Genomic DNA, 21,895 nt, shown 5'->3' on the forward strand with positions numbered 1-21,895 from the left:
ACCTGATATACGCTCCTCTTGTCGTCCACCCACACCCTCACTCTCTGCTGGCAGTGTATACATATTTGCTGGGTCATGCAATGCAATACGCTCATAAGGAAACATGGGAAGAAAGAGGTCTTTCTCCACCCATCAAGCCTGACGGGCCGTCTCAGAGTTTTCTTGCATGTGCCGAATTCATCCTCACGGTCCACCTGGATCAATTAACTGTTTGCTTCAGTGGTCCTCTGTGCCACCATGTGGAACCACAGCTCATTTAGAGAGACAGCAGCTTATTGAGTGAAGCTATGCCTGTGATGTTGTGGACTATTCTATAACACAGATTGGGGAAGTTAACGTTTTATTTTATTACTTTAACCAAGGAGGTTATGTCTTACTCCTGTTTTTTTTAGTTTGTAAACAAGATTGTGCAAAAAACTACAGGATGGATTTACACAGAATTAGTTGGAAGGATGTGATAGGGGTCAGAGAAGAGCTCCTTCTTTTGTTGCAGATCCAGGAATTTCTTTTCAGTTAAATTTTCGACATCATCGTGATTTACATTTTCAGTGAAATCCTTAGGAATAATCCATGGATCTCGATAAAAGGGGAAATTACAAAAAAATACTTGCGTCAGAGATCTTGCAAAAAGGAGCAGACTGCCCAAGTGCCATCACTCGGAGTGGTATGTGGATGACAGTGTTGCGGTGTGGCCCAAACCTGGGACTAATCAATTTCAAAATGTGGTGGACTGATATCAATGAGTATGTGCAATTTGCTGCAGCTTGATTGAATCTAAAGGGATTGTTGGGCCTTGGCGGTGGTGTGCGCTCTATTATGTATATTCTAGTTTCTACTATGTTTCTAAATTTGAGTTTTTCTCATCTTCAGCTGTTACAAATTGAATTAAACAATGTGTTTTTGTTCTTTTCTTTCTTTCAGGAAATGTCATCAGTTGGTGCTGAACACTATAACAGGTGAGTCCTGCATTCATTTGAATTTGCTGCTCAGCACATCCACACCACCGACAGATCCCTCTCCTACGCTGCGTCACTCGCCCCGTCTCCAGGTTGTCAAGGGAAATACGAAGAGTAACCCGTTTTTGAGGGGATTTAAATGTGACCATAAAGCACGGCCATAAAGCAGATCAACCAAGCAAGCCTCCAAAATTAGCTGCACAAACAGAGTAAGGTAGAGCCCTCTGGGGGGATAAACTTGGCACAGTGGATCCAGTGTGACAGAGGCCCTTCTGGCAGCTCAGAACAATCCAAACGTTCCACTTGGGTTGAGCTGTCTTCGTTTCCCCCGCCACTATATATATCAGCCCCACATCAACATGGGCCTGTGAAGACCTTTCACAAGACTGACAGGCCACCTGAATCACACAATTGTGTGGCCAGAGGAGCCTGCATGTGTATAGAAAAACCAGTGATCCAATAACTGCCTGGGTTCACTTCTCCCTCATAAAGTCAGGAAGAAGGCGGAGAGGGAGACCCACAGCTACAGTCCCAAATGTCTCAGCTGCACCTAAACAAAGGATTAACTTCTAATCAAATCCTGCAAACCTTTGCAAACCTAAACTGCTAAATGTATTAATATTTCGTTGGTGCGTTCAAATTCTTCATTTTCATGGCGTAAAAAAACAGTGCACAGAGTGTCTCAGGCAAAGGCTGAGAGTTGGTGAGTAGTGTGTGTGCCTTGCAGATGGTCTGGCCTCACAGCAGCTGTGCAAATGAAAGACAGAGTGTCGCTGAAGGAGTGAGAGAGATGGAAAGTTGGCCACAAAAGGAAAAGAGTAACACACAAGTTGCTAACTGAAAATGTAATGGAAAAATCAATGGCACACTGAGACCTGCCGAGAGAAAATAATGGAGTCGGAGTATTTTCTCTGAAATTCAAGTGACAAAAACAGACAACGGCCATGTTTTTTTTTTCTTGGCAGGTAAAAACATTACTTAGGGAAAAAAAACACGCACACGAGGAATTCGCTGACCCCCAAACAGAGTGAGACCCACACAAACTCTCAGTCATAACTTTTCAGTCATTAGGATAATCTCATTTCTTACTTCAAAAACAGGACTTTGCTACATTTAACACATTCGTTAGATAAACTAAATCTGTTAGTTTGCCAACTGTCAATCACACCCCATTATTTCAGCACTAAGACCGGGGTGAGAAAACAACAGGTGAGAAAATCCTGCTTAACGCTGAAAATACACAAGCATTTGTCCCCGGGAGGAGGAGGAGGGGGAGTTTAACAGGACATATGCTCCCTCTGTGCTTTGTAGTGCAATTTCTACGTTTTTAAGTTCTGCATGAGAAGGAAATAAAGTTTAAGTTAAACATTTTAACCACAGTTATAAACAGGTTGTACAATGTATATAATAAGTTGTTGCATAATCACAAAAAAGATTCCTCATTTTCTAATGCAATTTCTACTCTTTCAATTCGCAATTAGGTAAAAAAGTTCCCCGATACTTATAGCTAGTCTGTAGGTATATAGAGCCTGTATATGGTATATGAGCATATAATAAACAGATATCACAAAAGCCTGTGATTCCTCATTTTCTAATTCGGGCAATTCTAATAATAATTTCTCACCAAACCCTCTGTTGTGGAGGGCACTCAAACCTTTTCACCTGGCACTTGAATAATCCAACATTTCAACTGCAGCTAACAGGCTGTATATGGCAGCACTTCACAGACCCCTCAGCTGACAACAGTGAGACCACAGACCTCCATTTGACAAGATTTGTGACAGGAAGTTAGTGAAATCCAGGACCAAAATAGTCCTACGTTGTGTCACTGTTACTTATGGGTGAAATTATAGTGAATATAAACTCCTCAAGGACCCTTGGGGATCCCCAGACTTCAGTTTGAGAACTTCTCATGTATTGGATACGCACATAGAATAAGCAGTTTTCAAAAACCTGAGATTCCTCATTGTTAGGAATTGTTTGCAATTTTTATGGTTTCAAGAGAAAAAAACTTTTCTCACTTGATACTTTTTAATTTAGTGAGTATCCCTAACTTCTACCCACAGCTATATAAACAGGCTGATGTACTTATAATAAATGTAGGACAACCACAAAAACCTTTCTTTTCGAATACATTTTCTACTCTTTAATTTTTGTATTAAAGAAACAACTTTTCCCACCTGGCCCTTGAATAGCCTTCAGTTTTAACCACAGCTATAAACAGGCTGTGTGGTACATATGCACTTGTTATAAGCTGTTATCACAAACAACCTGTGACTCCTCATTCTCCTGGTGATACCAACAACAACAACAACTTATGTCTCAGTGCAGTTGAGCACCACTCTCCCTCCCTCCTCTCGCCCCTGTAATTGCCTCGACATGTGAATATCAAGTGGCTGGTGAATAATCAGACTTGCATTGGGGCAGCGGTCACCTCTGGGCCCCTGTGTGCACGGTGTTAGACCCCTCCCTCCTCGGTTTCTCCCTCGGCAGAGTCAGGGGCCCCTGCTGGATGACAGCGCGGAGCAGAGACCCACTTGTGTGTGATTCTCCCTCCGCAGCAGCAGCAGCAGCAGCAGCTTGGATGAGAAGCAGCGGAGCGGCTCCATTCTAACTGGATGGATTGGTATGGGGAGAAGCGGACCTCACACCACGGCTAAGCGGCACTTTTGGGACTGTGTGACGGTGACGATGGTTTTACTCTCGCTGCTGTTTCGAGCAGGTAAGCTCTCTCTCTCTCTCTCTCTCTCTCTCCCTCCAACCCGTGCTCCCCCACTCCGCCGCCTGCATGCGAGGTGGAGCTGGCCAAACAACGGGAAAAGTTAGTTCGCTGAAAGTTACCATTAGTTTGGTGTGTGGTGGGGGTGGAGGGTTATTCAATTCGGCGAATGTGGTGCAAAAAGTCGCCGTAAGTGTCGCATCCATAGCGGGTGGACGAAGTCCCGGAGCAGCGGAGTGTTCCAGCATCCAGACCCGCTCCGTAGAGCCCGGTCCGCCGCTAGCACGAGTTCCCCCCCTCCGCCATCCTGTCTCCGGACCGGTTCATCGCTTCACCGAAACTCTACACAACTCTAAACAACTTCACCGCTCATTCTAAACAACTCCACCGCTGAAACCACACAACACGTTCCGAGCCACACACTCGTACATTCCGTGACCAGTGTGAGAGTGAAGTCAGGGGGCTAGCTCTCCGTTAGCATAGCCAGCTAGCAACAGGCGTTCGGCAGCACCCGCAGTCACCGCAGCAGAAAAAACACACGGGAGTTTGTTTTTCTTCAAAAAAACACACAAAAACCCTGAAAACACCACAAATAAAACACACAACGGTCGCTTGCACTGTTCGTGTCCCGACCAGGGCGTGTAGCTGCGGGGTTTAGTGCAGTTTGAGCGGCTGTGGGACGTAGAGAGCTCGGTGTTTCCCCCACTTCATGCTTCATTTATTAACTTTGTTAGCCACCATGCATGGGGGTCCTACTTGTTGGCCTCTGAACGTGTTGCTCTGCAGCCTGGGATCAGAAAGCAGGTTAGCTCACCACACTGCGGATCAGGAGGGTTATTTAACTCACAACATGGGCTCACCCACGAACAGGGTTCTCACTTTTCTAACGGAGACACAGTTTGAGAGATTTTTCACCCGAGGAGTTTTCATTTTCAGCTGTTAAACTTGTGTTATCTCTGTTGGGGAATAAGTACACAAAAAAAAGACCCCAAAAGCCCACTTTCCTCAGCTGCATTATTTCCATAAATGTTTCATTTTGCAATTATTATTCACTTATTGTCACTGATGTTTGTTTGAGCATATGTTTAACATCTCAGGTTATCTGGAGTCAAATTACAGAAGCATAATAGTTTTTGACTTTCAAGTTTGTTTATTCAGACATAATAAGTGGAAAATGGCAAATCATGCTTTAGTATCAGGTAATTATAACCTGATAGTTAATGATCTATACTGATAACATGTATGTTAAGATGATGAACAGCACCATTGGGGCTACTTAATGTCCTGCAGCTCCTCTAAAGACCCCTGGCGGCCCCCAGGTCCCACTTTACAGTGTGGTGCTGTTGTACCTACTTGTTGATACCCAAGTTTCCTCTCAAACTTTTTATTTTAGTTTTTTTAAGTACTCTAATGGTTGAAACTTGCAAAAATAGTTCCCGAAAAGCATTTATAAGTTGAGTTTGTGAAAACTACTATATTGTGCATACTTATAAATACATTAAAATAGACATGTGTCCCCAAACATCATTGAACTTTGTTAATCTCCTTTTTTATCTCTAATCTGATATGATAATTTACCATTAGCAGTGCTGTCTGTGTGGTCAGTTTATGTTTTCCCTTCTCTGCTCTCTTGTTTCCTTCATGCTCCCCACATTGTTGGTTGGTAGCCCACTAAGTGCCGGAGCAAAAACACTCTTTATGTAGATGCACGGGTGTAGATGTGTGTACAGGCAGTGATTCCTGCGAAGTGTCAATCCCAGCGAAGGCGGGAGACCTCAGTGAGAGCCGGAGCCCTTGTTAGAATTTGGAGAAGGGATGCGAAATGCCTCCGACTTGACCTCTCCAACTCCATCTTAGTTTTCATCAGGACTGCTGTCGAAGTACGGCAACTGTGAGATCCATTAATCATCCGCCATGTGCCCTCAGTGCATCAGATGTAGGTGAGGGAGGGGGGGAGGAGCGGATTCAAAAGTATTCATGTGCACCTGGTGTGAAATCTCCACATACTTATCTCGGGGTCTGCTGGGAGATTTTGATGGAGCTGTGGAGTAAACAGCAGAATCCCCCTGTTGCAATGGAGGAGCAGTCTGCTGCCAGTGATCCAGGAGGGGTGATGTATGTGTTGGTGGATGCTGGCTGGTGTTGATCTGCTGTCTGGTGGAAATGGAAAATGAAATCCGTCCCACTCAGCATGTGAGACATCCCACCCCAAAGTAACACACAGCTGAAATGAACTTGATGAATATCCTCGCTCTTATTTCCCAGAGAAGTCGTTTTTTTTGGGGTTTTATAATAAATATCCCACTTGTGAGTCATAACTTGGGCGAAAGCCGCGGATTTAGGTGAAACCACCCAAATATCGCACGCTGCGTTTCGTAGCCCCCACCCTTGTCCTGCTTCCAGTTTGGACCCCGAGTTGCTGAAGAAGCGTGACTCTTTGTGATAGTCCCCATGTGATCCTTTTGAAGTGAGCTGCCTCCACACACCGGGCCCCGCTGTGCCATGTAGTGTAACTTAATGGACTTCAATTACCTCAGCAACAGCCAAACCACATTCAACACCCTCAGGCAAACTAACACAGGTTGGTTTCCTCCTACAGCGAGGAAACGTGCTATTTCTGTGAGGACTCGTTGGGGGAAATAGGCTTTGACTGACTCTGGAGCACAGTGTGGAATCACGGCCTCATGAGCTCACACATTTTGGTTTTAATGGCTCTCCAGATTGAGCTAAACTTGATAGTGGAAAAGTTTGGACTCTGCTGCCTCGTGGACCGAGCTGAAGTAATATATCCACAAATGTCAGATGGATTTTAGTAGTATTTGGACTAAACTTTGTTTTGGTCCAGACCGGTAGATTTGATCAGCATCATCTACTCGAATCCTGTAAAAACATTGCCACAGCATTGCAGTAACTAATGTTGATGTGAATTTATTTGTTTTTCAGCTCACTGCCAGCAGTGTCGAATCCAGCGCTGCAATGCGGAGTACGTGGCTTCTACCTCGCCCTCTAGTGGCCTGCATGAGGACGCGGCCATGGACCTGGACTACTGCATCGCCTTGCGGGCCTACGCTCTGTGCACCCGACGCCAGGCGCGCAGCTGTAGGGGAGACTTAGTTTACCACTCAGCTGTCTTCCGCATTAAGGAGCTATTCTCTCAGCACAATTGCTCCAGCGACGGACCCACGTCCTCCGCCAAGGTCCCGAGCACGTCCCGGCCGGCCGTGTCCGAGCTGTGCGACTACGAGAACCGGGTCCTTGGGTCGGGCTCTGCTGCTCAGAAGAAATACGCCCACTGTGGATTATTTGGAGACCCGCACCTACGGACTTTCCGAGACGAGTTTCAGACCTGCAAGGTGGAGGGGGCGTGGCCTCTGATCGATAACCGCTACCTGTCGGTGCAGGTGACCAATGTGCCCGTCGTCCTGGGCTCCAGTGCCACGGCAACCAGCAAGGTAAGGATGGGTTTAGAGTGGAGGTTCACAACTACTTTGGCTTGTGATTTCTAAACATTGAAGTCTACTTGCAACCTCTGTCACAGTTTCTTTTTATGAACTGATTTTCGTTTCTTATATTGTTTCACTTAAGATTTTTTAGAGGCATTAAGAGGTAAATCTATTCAGAATTCCACAAAACAAACGCAAAGAATAAAGAAATAATCCCAAACACCAGGAAACCTCCAATTAAAAGGGTGCAGCGACATAAAAACACCATCTTACCAGGTGTCCGTTGTTAATATACGATTTAATGCACTATAAGTTGTAATCTACTACTTTTGTCCTAACAACTGCCTATATCCACATCAGAAATGAATGCTAGCACCACACTAAGTTTGATTCTAATGACCTTTTTATATGAGCACGCTGCTTTTTGAGTGTTAGCTCGCGAGCTCAAGCGTTGCCATAAAGTATCAAACATGTGAAGTTAATCGTCATTCCACGGTGCCTCTCGAGCCTCCAGCATTCCTCTTGTCTTGGAGCTCCTTCAGATCTCTGAGGGGAAAAGAGAGGAGGGGAGTCCTTCAGTGGTGTTGAATCACAGACATGCTTCAGCGCTCTACCTTTAACACATGGGTGGTCATATGGTAGTGATTAACGCTTGCTCAAACATTTTCCTCCACCGCCAGGATCTGGAATGTTTTTTTCACCCCTCTGGTCAAATAATTAACAGGGGCGCTTTTTGTGTAAATATGGAATAATGTGGAAAAATAAAGGAATAATTGGGTCGGCAGCAAGGTTCTTTTTCTTAAGTCTGTTCATTAAAACTGCAAAACGTTCCCTTTCTAAAGTATTTCATTTTTGTTTATTGTTGTTTTGAAAGTCTCAGCTGCAGATAAAGTTCACTTTGCACTGTCCATTAAAAAAAGTTAAATAAGATGCTTTTATTTAATTTTATTCCTGAATCTGGACTAATTATCAGTTAATGCTATTTACTTGACTAAACTAAATTATAATAAACTGAGTAACATTTTAAAGCAAAAGTTTTTCAACGGTGTTTGCAGCCTAATCTGTAGCGTGTGTACAGTGCGCCTGTGCCAGCAGCTGCCCGGACCCATCGTGCTTTTGCAGTTGGTTTTAACAGCCAGACTTAAGACAGGAAATCATCCATCACGTACAGTATCCTTGTAAATGTAAACATGCCCACAGTCACCGCTTTGTCAAGATGTTTGGAAGAAACAGAGGTTAGGCCCCAATTTTTCAAACCTCAGCTGGAATACAAATCACAGTCCGTCACTGAGTTAAAAAAAAAAGAAGAAAACTAGCACTCCCGGTGGTTGGAGAAGTGATGGAATATGCTTGGAGAATTGATGTGGTTATGAAACAGTTTGGTTTAATCCAGAACTCAAGGACAACCAGTGGACTTATCGCTGTTGTTTTTAGTCTAAGTCATTTTTTGTGTGTGTCGGGAGAACTGGGTGATAATAGAGACCATGCAGTGTTTTATTGTAGTTTATGTGAGGACTTGTCTTTGGTTGGTTGCTAAGCAGAGAAACACTGACAACAGTCTCGTCTATACTTTGCTGTAATTATGAATTAATTGGCATTTATTACATCAGAGGAAATCACAGGCAGTGTGTAAAAAAAACACTGAAGGCCATGAACACACGCCTCAAGCTTTTTAAATGAGTGGTTTCCTGCTGCCACCGTGTGGTTGTAATTGTTACTGCTCACGCTCAGGTTTTTTTTAAGGCCTCTTCTCTAAGTTTATTATAACAGTAAAGCGAGAATGACATTTAACTTATATATGGAATATATTAGAATGGAAATGAAAACAAATGAACACGATAATTAAACCTGATTTTGTGCCTCTTTCCCTGTTTTAGATCACAGTTATCTTCAAGTCCTATCAAGGCTGTACGGATCAGAAGGTGTACCAGGCCACGACTGAGGACCTGCCTCTGGCTTTCCAGGACGGTAGTCGCAGCGGCGGCGGCGAGAGCGGCAGCCTCACGGTGGCAGAGCGAGGCGGCTCCGGAGTGGGCCGGCAGGTGAAGATTCAGGCCCGCTACATTGGCACTTCAATAATCATCCGGCGTGTAGGCAGCTACCTGACCTTCGCCATCCGCATGCCAGAGGACAACCTGGACTTTTCGGACGAAAATGGCGGCCTGCAGCTCTGCCTGCACGGCTGCCCACGCAACGAGCTCATCAAGGAGCACAGGCTGGGCCGCCAGAGCCAGCAGCCCCGCCTGCAGGGCACCAACACGGAGCTGGGCCCTCTGCGGCCGCCACACCAGGTGTACACGGTGGAGCGGGCCACGGCCAAGTGTAGAGAGACTCTGCAGGTGGAGGACGTGTACTTTCAGTCCTGCGTGTTTGACTTGCTGACCACTGGAGACCCAGAGTTCTCAATGGCAGCCTTCGGTGCTCTGGAGGATTTAAAGGCGCTGCCGCCCAGTAAACTGAGGCAGAACTCCCCGAGGACTATTCGTCCCTACAACGGTGGGGTGTCGCACCCACCGGCTGCAGCCCCCCTGCTCTCACTCCTCCTCACCCTGCTGCTTTTGTAAAAAATAAATATAAATGATTATTAAAAAAGAGCGTGGAAGAACGTGGAAGCTTTACCAGCTTGAGGAAAGAGTGATTAGTGCTCGGACATTTTTTTGTTGAATTTCTGAATTGTTTTCTATTTTTGTCATTTGAAGGATTTCACACTAAAAAAAATGACATTTTCTCCCACTTTACATTTCCGGTGGATTCATACACGGATCACATCATTTTGAAGAAAAACAAATACGTACGGTTATGTTCACATTCTCACTATTCATTTCTTTAAAAAGGTAAAAGCGTGTGTACCAACTTTAAGGGCGGATTAACAGAATGGAGGTTCTTTTTGTAAATATTTCATTTTTATTGAGAAAATGTACAACCTCCAAACTCTCCACTGTGTTTGGCTGCATATAACTCCATGAAATATAAGCTGCTCTTTAATGCAGAGCAAACGTGGCTTCTAGATCCTGTATAATCCAGTAATATCAATAGCACTTACAGGTTTTAACAGCAAGTTTTGTGTATTTAAATGTTTCTTTGTCTATTTCAAGAATTCTCTCAGAAACCAGCATGCTAAATACACAGGATCCAACAACTTTAAGGCAAAACTACCTACCCATAACAAGTGTCCATGAACTATTCTCAGTCGTTTTCATTTCCTCCTGTGAAACACTCCTCTTCAAGCTGTTTGGCTTCCAGTTTTTAAGGTTAAAAACCCCCACAAATCTTTATATAATAATATATTAAAAGAGTGTATATATGTGTTTAATATTGTGTACATTTGCCTGTGTATAGATGTTTTAACTGTAATATGTTTTGCATTGGTTTTGTTTAGCAGGTTATTTTGAGACATGTTAAGAAAAGTAAACTAATATGTGTTGTTGTGATGTATCTATAATTTTCTGTATTAAAGTGTTGGAAACTCTGGACCATGGGCCGTTTTTTTCACATTTGTCTTATTCTTTTGTTTATTTTAAAGTTATTGTAGCATTAATATGAAAATGTCTTCACTGTTTCTGGGTTAAACACTTAAACAATCATAAGTCAGACATGAACTCCAGAGAATAGTAAAAAGGGACCTTCTCCAAAGCTCACCTTTCTCACGTGAACCACACACCGATATTCTCCACTCAGACCCGTTCACAACAGCACAGAAATCAGAGCATTCCGCTGAGAGGTGGTGCAGCAGGCAGAGGCAGGATCCAACTCTGAATTCCACTGCCGAGATCATGTGTTTTTGTTTACAGCAGATTGACACCGGCGTCTGCCCTGCTCACCAAAAGCTGACTTGACATCTTGGTTTGGTGTCTACTACGTGTGTGGCTCTGCTTTTTTAGTGATATATATATATATATATTCCATTTTTCATCTGTCAAATGTAACAAACATCAACGTGCCAACTCGCTGGCGATGAATCCTGCAGATGATCTGCTGTGTTCTCACATCTCAGACATTAGTTTTTACTATAGGGGGCTGGCAGGAGAAACTAGAGCGAGTCAGCAGGCTCTCACTGGGACATTTGCATTCTCAGTACGTAAGGAGATTATCTGGAATTCAGTGCATGTCTGAAAGCAGCAGGTGACACACAAACATAAAACATATCTCAAAAAGCTGAAATCACAGTTTGTGGCATTTCCTAACCCTGAGCCTGTAACACCACTCGGGTCCTGGTGGGGTCCTCAGTCCACAGAGCGTGACAACTCGTGGTGTAAAGACAAGCTGGCTGTAGCTTCAGGGATCCACAGTATGTTCTCAGTCCCCTGTGTAAATGTTACCTCTGAGTGCTGAGCTGGCTGCTGCCTTTGCTTTTGTCTGCCAGAGCTCTGCACGGCTCCAAATAGGATTTAGTCTGTGGTTAACACCAGGTTAGAGTCAACAACAGCACCCGGTGCTAATCTGCACTGTGCACTGAACAATGAGTGCAGGGATTGGAGAGAGGGATGTGATCAGATGGTACTGCCATCAGATATGCAACTGAGAAGGCTCCCCGTGAACACATTCACATAATGCTCTATAATTACTAGTTTTAACCGATTAATAGAAGACTCATTTTTAGCTTGAACTGAGTTTAAAGTAAAGCTGCGTGGTTTGGACTGATGAAACCAAACTATTCACAAATTTATCACCTCCGTTCTAACTTTAGGATGAGGGTAGAGAAGGATGGAGAGAGGTGGAAGAAAATGATGAAGGTAGAGAGGGATGGACACGATGAAAAAGATGGAGGATGGTAGAGAGGAATGGAGAGAGGTGAAAAGAGATGGAGGAAGGTAGAGATGGATGGAGAGAGGTGAAAAGAGATGGAGGAAGGTAGAGAGGGATGGAGGGAGGTGAAAAGAGATGGAGGAAGGTGGAGAATGATAGAGAAAGGTGAAAAGAGATGGAGGAAGGTAGAGAGGGATGGAGGGAGGTGACAAGAGATGGAGGAAGATAGAGAATGATGGAGAGAGGTGAAAAGAGATGGAGGAAGGTAGAGAGGGATGGACAAGATGAAAGAGATGGAGGATGGTAGAGAGGGATGGACAAGATGAAAAAGGGAGGATGGTAGAGAGGGATGGAGGAAGGTAGAAATGGATGGAGAGAGGTGAAAAGAGATGGAGGAAGGTAGAGAATGATGGAGGGAGGTGAAAAGAGATGGAGGAAGGTAGAGAGGGATGGCAAGATGAAAGAGATGGAGGATGGTAGAGAGGGATGGAGAGAGGTGAAAGGAGATGGAGGAAGGTAGAGATGGATGCAGAGAGGTGAAAAGAGATGGAGGAAGGTAGAGAATGATGGAGAGAGGTGAAAAGAGATGGAGGAAGGTGGAGAATGATGGAGAAAGGTGAAAAGAGATGGAGGAAGGTAGAGAATGGTGGAGAGAGGTGAAAAGAGATGGAGGAAGCTGGAGAATGATGGAGAAAGGTGAAAAGAGATGGAGGAAGGTAGAGAGGGATGGAGAAAGGTGACAAGAGAGGGATGAAGGATGGACAGAAAGAAAGATATGGAGGGAGGTAGAGAGAGATAGAGAGAAGTGAAAAGATGAAGCTGATTGTGGACTGGAGGTAAAAACTGACACAGTCTTATTTTGACAGTCAGCAGTGAAAAGTATATTTACTGAAGTACAGAGTTTATGTGCAGTTTTAAGGTTCTTGTTCTTTATTTGAGAATTTTCATTTTGTGTGATTTTTACTCGATCAATTTATCTCTAAGTCATGGTTACTGGTCAGATTATGATTGGACATAAAACAAAATTTATGACAAGACTTTAAAATACAATATATATTCAAGGATTAAACCAGTTGTTCTCAATAGTTTAGATATGTGACTCTTTTCCTGTCATGTTAAAAATGAGAAGGTAAAATGGGAAAAAAAGGTAAATGATAATATTGCGGCTCTGCTATTAACGTTCATTTAAATTATTGATGAATCTGCTGATTATGTTCTTGATTGGTCATTTAATCAATACAATTTCAGAATATATTAAAAATACCTTTCACTATTTTCTTAAGTCTGACAGTTAAAAACCTAAAATTATTAGATTATTGCATCGGAAAAGCAGCTAATTGTCATAATTTAGTGGCTGGAATGAGGAGAAGTTTGGCAATTTAAATTAAAAGCTTAAATAACTGATTGATTATCAAAATAATTACAGATTATTTTCTTTCAATCAGCCAGTCGATTGATCTACTGATCATTTCAGCTCTAATAATCTCACAACCCCTCAGATTTACCTTGTGACCCTTTGGTCTTTTTCCATAAAATAAGGCAACATTATCTGTGAAGATTTTCGGTCATCAATGTCATGGCATCTTCAAGAAGTGTAGAAGTGAATTAGGTGATAGTACAGTTGCCGATATACACTTCTGAGAATGGACTTACTGATGTAGTATTGATCATCTGATGGAGTCATCTCTAATAACTTATCAGTCAAAGGTCACTTCACAAAAGAATAGAAGTACTTAGTAGTTTCAAGAAAGCTATAAAGTGTTCATGACTGTCACAACACTTTTAAATTAAAATGTGATTATTTATTTACCCAGGCAAGAGAGCTTCCTTCCACTTTTCACACTCATCTCAAACGAGGGCTCACAGAACTGTGATCACTTTTAATTGGGCTCAAGTGTCACGTGTTTGGTCCTTTTCTCTATTTGTGTATTTGTATACTGGTGTGTGTATTTGTTATCAGTCTCAGGTGCTGGATTTTATTATTTCATTTTTAAATTCTTTCTGACCAGATGTAGTTCTTGCTAACTCCGGCATATTTGAATTTTAAACTAACATTCATTAACGTGCTCTGTCCCTATCAAATAAACACATGAATAGAATAAATAATAAAATTACTTGTGTTTTTTGATTCCTGAAGAACATCTTTACTGTATACTATGGTACTTGTACTGAAGTAAATGAACTGAAGAATTCTTCCAACTCTGGGCTCATCTCAATCCATGTCATTAGCTCCGTGGCTCAGTGTTCTCCTACATGTGCTTCACGGTCTTAAACAAACCTTAAACAAGAGCTTCTTGCCTCATCTGTCGAGCTGCAGCCATCTGACAGCACTTTTAGATAGCACCAGCATTATATCATAATTCTGTGCGAGAGCTTTCTTGCCATCTGTTGAAAAGTGAAGAGTTTCTTGATAACTTCGGAACATTTAGAAACTCGCAACCTAAAAAAGAACGTCTATTTTTTGAAAATTTGTAAATCAGGAATGTGTCAAATGTTCCCAGACGGTGGAGGAGTTGTGTGAGGTTTGTGCAGAGCGCTCGTCCAGCCTCCCTGAGCCGTCCTGTCTTGACTTTCCCCTGTAAACAAGGACAATTACCGAGCTAATGAGTTGAGAGGGGGGAAAAAATGCGTGAGTGATTGATACTCTCTATGGGAAATTAATTTGATATTAATAGAGCACTTGGCAAGATAAATAGATAGTGGTGTGTGAGTCCTCTCCTTGATTGATAATGGATAGATTGATGGCTGTCTTAATGCAAGATGTTCCTGAGCCTTAAATGAGGTGGCCTCCATGAGCAGAGACTTGATGATCAAGTGTTGGTAACATTATGAGGCTGAATTCACTTTGGTGTCACACCTGAAGTTAGACAGACGACTGGAGGCCTCGGATGCAAATTACATGATAATAACGTATAAAAGTGAATATAGGAGATTAATGGTGATTTTTGCATATTTAAAACACATCTAAATTAGTTGTACTTTAGCAGGTTAGACTCTTACTCGTTGCTAAATGATGCATGAGATTGGAGCTCATTCAGCTGCTGGTCTGAGATGGTGTTAGAGAACACAAGTGGCTGTTTAAATAATCAGCTCCGATCATTCCTGCCTGGTCTCCGTGATGCAAGAGACCAGGCTTTGATTGAAAAACGACATTAATGATTGATGGAAAATCAAAATTGTCATCGATTTAATTCTGTCAATCAGCTAATTGGTTAATCTACTGATTATTTCAGTGCTACTCCTCTCACATACCCTTCAGGTTTATCTTGTGATCCTTTGATTGGCCTCAACCATGAGGTCGGGAACCACTGAACTCAAAAGGAAACGTGACTTACATGTTATCTGTGAAGATTGTCAGTCGTCCAGGCTCTGGTATCAGGAGGTGAACATAAACCACAAAAATAAACAAGTCCAGTTGTCTATGTGCATGTCTACAACTGAAAACATACACAGTCTGTCTTAATGCAACTTGTTCTGAGACTTTATGACATGGCCTTGAGGAGCAGAGACTTGACGATCAAGTGTTGGGAGCATTATGAGGCGGAAATCTGCTTTGGAGTTGATATTAATTGTGTCACACCTGAAGTTGGAGAGACAACCGGAGGCCTCAGATGCAAATTACATGATAATAACCTCAATAAAAGGGGATTAATGTGATTAATATTTAAAAAACATCTTAAATGCATTTTAACAGTTTAGACCCTAACTCGGTGCTAAATGATGCATGAGATGGAAACTCGTTCAGCTGCTCTTCTGAGATTGTGTTTGCCTATAGTTTCACAAGTGGCTCTTTAAATGATCACCTGGCATCATTCCTGCATGTTCTCCACGACGCACGAGACCCTCCAACACCCCCCCCCCTACTCCTGCTTAATGATGCACTCAGAGTCTGATTGTTGCAGCGAGCAGAAGACGTCCAGCATATACATACATTACACCCTGTTACGTGGGTCACAGCTGGAGAACAAAGAGTTAGAAGTTACTACTTTCTCACTGTGTGTGTGTGTCTGTGTGTGTGTCCGTGTGTGAGGTTTTGAGATGGCTCTATAGTGACAGAGATTACACAGCTATCTCATCCCGCAGGCTCTCTCATACCTGACCAGCTCAATCTCTCTGTGTCTCCTCAATAATCGGAGTGACAGCGAGCAACTCCACGCGTCTCACCCACTGGCTCAGTGCAGAATGGGTATTGACCTACATATCAAATCATACGCTGCTGGATTCTGTGATGGAGGCCCGGTTGTGTGGGGAGGGTACCGCCGTATGATAAGCAGGCCTGTGATAGTAAACACGTCTCATCCCGTGGGTTCCTGCCTCCTCGTCTATATATATTTATTCTTGGTTAAAATACCACGTTTAAAGACAGAGTCTACACGCTCGGAGGTTCCTGCCTCTTCAGCAGTGTTTCCCTCTGCTACTGTAACAGTAGATAACAGCTGAGAACACCTGGTTGTCTGAGTGTGTATTTTTATTAACGAGCCCGTGTCACTAAACTTTTAACAAATGGCCCCCCGGCACCCCGACGCCCTGAAAAACCCAGCTCGGAAATTAAGCATCTGCATCATAAATCTTGGAAAGTTACAATAATTTGCAATTCACTCCCTCATCAAAGGCAATATTACCCTAATTTATTATCTCCCTGCACGAGGGGCACGCAAAGGCCGTGGAGATAAGAGTTTATCAGGAGGGGGATTGATTTTCATTAACTGATTGTAATAAAGATGAACTGCCTGCCGTGCACACTGACCAAGAGCCACACTTTATTGTAATTGGGACGATTTATTTCATGAGCCAGTGACTCTACCTTTTTGTGCCCCCCCCCCCTCCCCTCTTCTTTTTTCTCTGCTTTCGTATCTGTCCCCTGCTCCTCAAAACGTGGAGTCGCAGCTGAACCCGCTCCTGCTGCTGCTGCACCGAGGGCTGATGTAGGAAGGTGATAATTACAAGGTGTGCAGAGGCAAGTCAACACATCGGATTTAGCTCCCGGTACCAAATGAGTTCAACACTGATGCTTGATGTCTTCCTTCTATCTCGTCACAGCTCAGTGCTTCTCAGGAGGATCTCATGTCATTAGTTCCTTACAGCCTCTGTGACGTCTGAACATTGAGAACGTCTGATGTTTATGTGCAGTGGCTTGGTTTTTATGTTCTGTTCTCATCTTCTTTTTTTATAAAAGGTCCTGACACACACTACCGGTCAGATGTTTTGCTGCAACCCGAGTCTGGAAGTTATATCCAGTGAAATAACCTGAAATGGTACAAAGGTGAAGTCAGATGAATAAATTGGTTCATTTACAGTGTTTCTGCAGTAATGGGAGTAAATTAAGGTTCAAAAGTTTAAACCCAAACAGTTCCTACCTCTACAGAATGCTTGATGATTTCTATCAGAACAAGTGTCTGTCTGAAGGCAGAGCTGGAAGAACACATCCCTACACCCTCTGATGTATAAGCAGGACAATACAGAACTACACTGCATTGTTTGCTGAATAGTGAGAAAAAGACATTTAACACTTTTTGGGGAAATTCTGCAACAACGTTGCTGAACATCCCAAGTCTGATCAGCTGCTGGATGTAGTTTCAATTAAGTTTAACAAGAGGTTTCCTTGTTTTTAGAATCTCCTGTATGATTTAATTCCAGAAACACTGAGATGTTGAATTATGTCCATTTAAATAACATGGGGGGAGGGGGGTGGTTGGAGTCATGGAAGTGTTCTTGAACCTTTGACCAGGAGTGTGTGTGTGTGTGTGTGTGTGTGTGTGTGTGTGTGTCGGTTGCCTGCCTCCCTGCAGCGGAGCAGCATCAGCTGACCTGCTAACTGCTGAAGCCCTCAGTCTTCACAGTGACAGATAATCTATATCATCATTCACACAGCAACACACAGGCTCCATATGAGGAGGAGATGGGAACGTTTTCACCACTGAGGCGTCCAGAAGTGGAGGACGAATTGCTGGCTGCCCAAACTGCCTCAGTCCAAAAGCAAATACCAAATATCACATGTAAAAAATAAAAGCTTAAGGATGTGCAACAGTGATTGGTTATTTTCACCATGGGCCATGACATCATCATCACTCGGCGTGGACGAGGCTTCAATAATGGTTTCCAGGGTGACGAGGTGTAAGAGATTCACATCCTTCAACTGTCAAGGTCCTGGTCAGGGGAAGCATCTCCAAATGCAACAGCTCCCCCTGTCTGTGCACGTTGGTACAGCACCTCACTCAACATCATCAGTGCCAGAAAACAAAACCAGTTTGAATTTTTATTGTAAAATTGGAAAAAAAGAAGAGAAAGAGAGAAAAGCCCCAATAAGCATTTTCATTTTTGATACATATCTTTATCTTACCATAACCATAAAATAAAACAAAAATCAAAGTGGCCAAATAAATAATCAAATAAATAAATAAATAAAATAAATAAATAAACATCAAGTTACATACTTGAATGGATAATTAAAATATAAAATTATTAAATCATTAATGATTAATATGAAGTAATCTAAGCAGCAAGTATTAAGAAATTTCAACGGGGGGGAAGTTTGGTTTCTCAGGCTAATACAGAACACATAGGTTATTTTTTTTTTGTCCAAAGTTTTTTGTCTTTTATAAAAAGATACTGCTTTCCCTGTCAGTTAATCCATGCTGTACTGACGCTGCCACAAAAACAGGTGGCGCTCTCCTTTAGAAAGAAAATAAAAAGAAAAGAAAACAATACAACCTGTAAACAGCATTTCTCCACCAGGTTTAAAAGAAAAGTACTGAGATTCTTCTTTCCGGTGCCGTGTGAATCGGCAAAGTCGACTTCACAGGCTCCTCGCTGCTGTTTATATGTTTTCGTACGCTTTGTGCTGAGAAACCAGAACGTTAAGATCTTTATAAAGCGAAAACCCTCCCCGCCCCCGCCCACCCCCCCCACCCCTCCCACTTCAAAAACCCTAACCCTATATTTACCCAAAGAAAGGTCCTGTGCTGATTTTCCATAATATACAGATTTCATATTTATAATAAGCTACTATCCTTAGCATTCAAACCATAGTTAAAGTCATATTGTTAATACGAGTAGTACCACCATCGCAATCTTTCATCCTCCCTGCCCCCCCACTGAGCATGCTCTGAGATTGGGCACAATGGCAGGATGACGACCATTTGAAAATGATGGAAGTGAAAGTGAAAACAATGTAATGATGAATTGTTTCTTTTTTTTGCCTGAGGATTCTCAGTCATATCTCAAATTCCAGTAATTTCATTACTTTCCCTTTTTTTCCTGGACATGGCAGATACAGTGTGTATACTGTCGACAGGCTCATGTGCTTCATACACAACCGCAAACTCACAAAGGTTAGAAGCCGTCTCCGTCCACAGAACCTACACATTTGTGCTCAATCCAATTGCCATCTCTTTTTTTTTTTGGCAGAATGAAATTAACTCAACATCTTTTCAAACTCATTAAATCTCAGCCACAGCTGGCATCTTTCATTTGCATTACCCAAGCTGTTGTGAAGGCCAAATTTAATTTGATGTTAATAATTTAAAAAACTCTCCAGCAGAAATCCCATAAGAAAAGATTTTTGAGTGGGTTTATAAGGCTCTGCATGGCCTGGGGAGAGGAGGGCATATATCACAGCTTCCTAAAGCTGCTGGACCCTGACAGCAGAGAAGAAACCAACGGTAACTCATGACGAGGCCGAGAGAAATAAAAAAAAGCTGTCTGCTGGCAAGTATATATGAAATCTTCCCTTTTGTATATCATTACAGCCTGGACTGACCCTCCCCCCTGCACTGTTATATGCTATATAACAAAATCACATATTTTACTTTAATAATGAACACTTCCTGCAAAAGCAACAGATTAATATGTTCTCTGAAAATGTTCACGGAATCTGGCACATGTCTAAAGTCTGATAAGGAGATGCAGTGGATATGCTTTGCATAATTTGGCAATTTGTGATGAGAAAAGGCATTTTGAAAAACTTCTTAGTATTGCCTGCAACAGAACAATATACAGTGAGTGAGGGTGAAAGGTCAGCTAGTAAGTTTAACTCAACCTCTTTAATAATATTGATCCAATGAACCAGTAATAAAAAGGCCGGCTGAGCCACAGTAAGAATAAAATAAGGGATAAAGGTGTCAGGACCAGGGAAGTGGTCGTAGCCGACGAGTCGTTTCCTGACTCAGCTTGTGTGGGCGGGCCACTGGGATCTGATGTATGTGAAGTGTGGAGCGGGTGATCAGAGCACTGAGGTCGAACAGCGTCCTGAGTGACTAGCGTGATGGGATGATGGGAGAAATATTTCAAAACTGGGTGAAGGTGAACTGAAGACGAAAATGGAAACCAAAAGAAAAAGGCCCAACAGGAAAAAGCAAACAACTTGTGAAAACCAGATTTCATCTCGGGATGTCCTTTGTCTCTTTGTAACCGCGTCGCCCCAGATGATGCGAGTTGAGTTAATTAATCATGCGTGATATGGCGTGATGTGTCGTGACCACGCTGTACAGCCGCCATGTGTGATCGGTGCTAATGGTGAGCTGTCGTGTTGAAGCAGCAGCAGCTGTAGCAGCTACACTTACAGGCCTGCCGCTGTCTAATTGATGGATCATTTTGTTCTTAATTTGACCTCCTAAGGCTGGTAATGCCAGGCTGTTCCTCGCCATGTACAAGCTCTTACTGTGCTATTATACCCTTTGGGGGGGTGAAAAGTACAGCTGCTCCTCACTGAAGAACGTGTACAATCCATTCTAAACAAATATATACAGTTTCTGTCTGAGCCTGGTAAACCTCTGAACCCTTTTGTTTCTGGGTGATAATGACGTAGATTTAGGAGCCGTCAACGTGTCCCACGGGCCCTGACGCCACTGTCAGGTCTGGGACTACGCATGACAGAGAGAGAGAGAGAGGGAGAGAGGGAGAGAGGGAGAGAGGAGAGAGAGAGAGAGAGAGAGAGAGAGAGAGAGAGAGAGAGAGAGAGAGAGAGAGAGAGAGAGAGAGAGAGAGAGAGAGACTCCCATCCAACCACGCAGAGAGAAGAATGAACTCTGTCACTCAGTCAATTCATTCAAAATGCCAATGTGTAATTGATTGTGCATCTCTTGCCCTGCGGTGCTGCTCCCCATCTGATCAATATCATCATTATCCTAATTATGCTGTGGGTGAGCTCTCGGGCCCTATTAAGAGAGATATGCTGGCACTTGGGGGGGGGTGGAGAGAGAGAGAGAGAGAGAGAGAGAGAGAGAGAGAGAGAGAGAGAGAGAGAGAGAGAGAGAGAGAGAGAGAGGGGAAGAGAGAGAGCTGAGAGCAGCTGGAGGAGCTTGGCAGCGGGAGAGGGCACGACCTGGCAGGGACCACTGTGACACGCCGATGGAATTTTTTTTTTTACAACTGCTGTCAGCCTCATTTGTATATTTTATTAAGCAGTTACAGATGCTGTGCTGTTTTACTGCAGCATGCCCAGCTCAGCCGGGTGGTACTTTTACCGCAGCGCTTTACGGTCCGATTATCTGTAATATCAAGGTTTTAATGACAACACCGAACGACTCTTGTTTCTATTTTGGGATTGCGATGTGCCGACGGGGAAACAGAGGGGGCAGCGGTACATGTTTAATTTTAAGGGGGGCTGTTATTGTGTCGCTTTTGGCACTGCAGGACTACTTCCTCCTCCTTCCTCTGACACAATAACGCCGACAGATCACACCACCGAGATGAAACGCTGTGATGCGGATGGAGCGATGAGTGGAACGTACCTGAACATGCCCGAAACAATTTCTAACCCACATATTCTACGCCACTAAAATAGTATAGCTTTATTTTTTATACTTTTTTTCTGTTTTGCTTTAATATTCTCAAACCCAGTAGCTATAAATGCAAAAGGAAACGAAACAAAAAACCCATTTCCTCTTTTTTTTTTCAACCTGAAGCTAGTATTTCTTCTTAAGTTAACTTTTTAATATTATTATTAGTAGTTTGTAGTATTAGTATCATTAATACTATATAATACTGTTCAGAACAATACAAATGTTTGGTCCTTTGGTCCCTTAGGGGTG

At 43.0% G+C, this 21,895-nt stretch overlaps 1 protein-coding gene across 1 annotated transcript; it reads left to right on the plus strand.

The window, feature by feature from the left end:
* Positions 1-3,515: 3,515 nt before the first annotated feature.
* Positions 3,516-10,505, plus strand: rgmd (RGM domain family, member D). Its single transcript, XM_061078357.1, has 3 exons — positions 3,516-3,678; positions 6,619-7,127; positions 8,996-10,505. Exons 1-3 carry the CDS (start codon positions 3,585-3,587, stop codon positions 9,680-9,682), a joined length of 1,290 nt encoding a protein of 429 aa, XP_060934340.1. The 5' UTR covers positions 3,516-3,584; the 3' UTR covers positions 9,683-10,505.
* The last annotated feature ends 11,390 nt before the right edge of the window (positions 10,506-21,895 follow it).

Source organism: Limanda limanda, chromosome 9 (genome assembly GCF_963576545.1).
Source record: "Limanda limanda chromosome 9, fLimLim1.1, whole genome shotgun sequence".
Lineage (NCBI taxonomy): Eukaryota > Metazoa > Chordata > Actinopteri > Pleuronectiformes > Pleuronectidae > Limanda > Limanda limanda.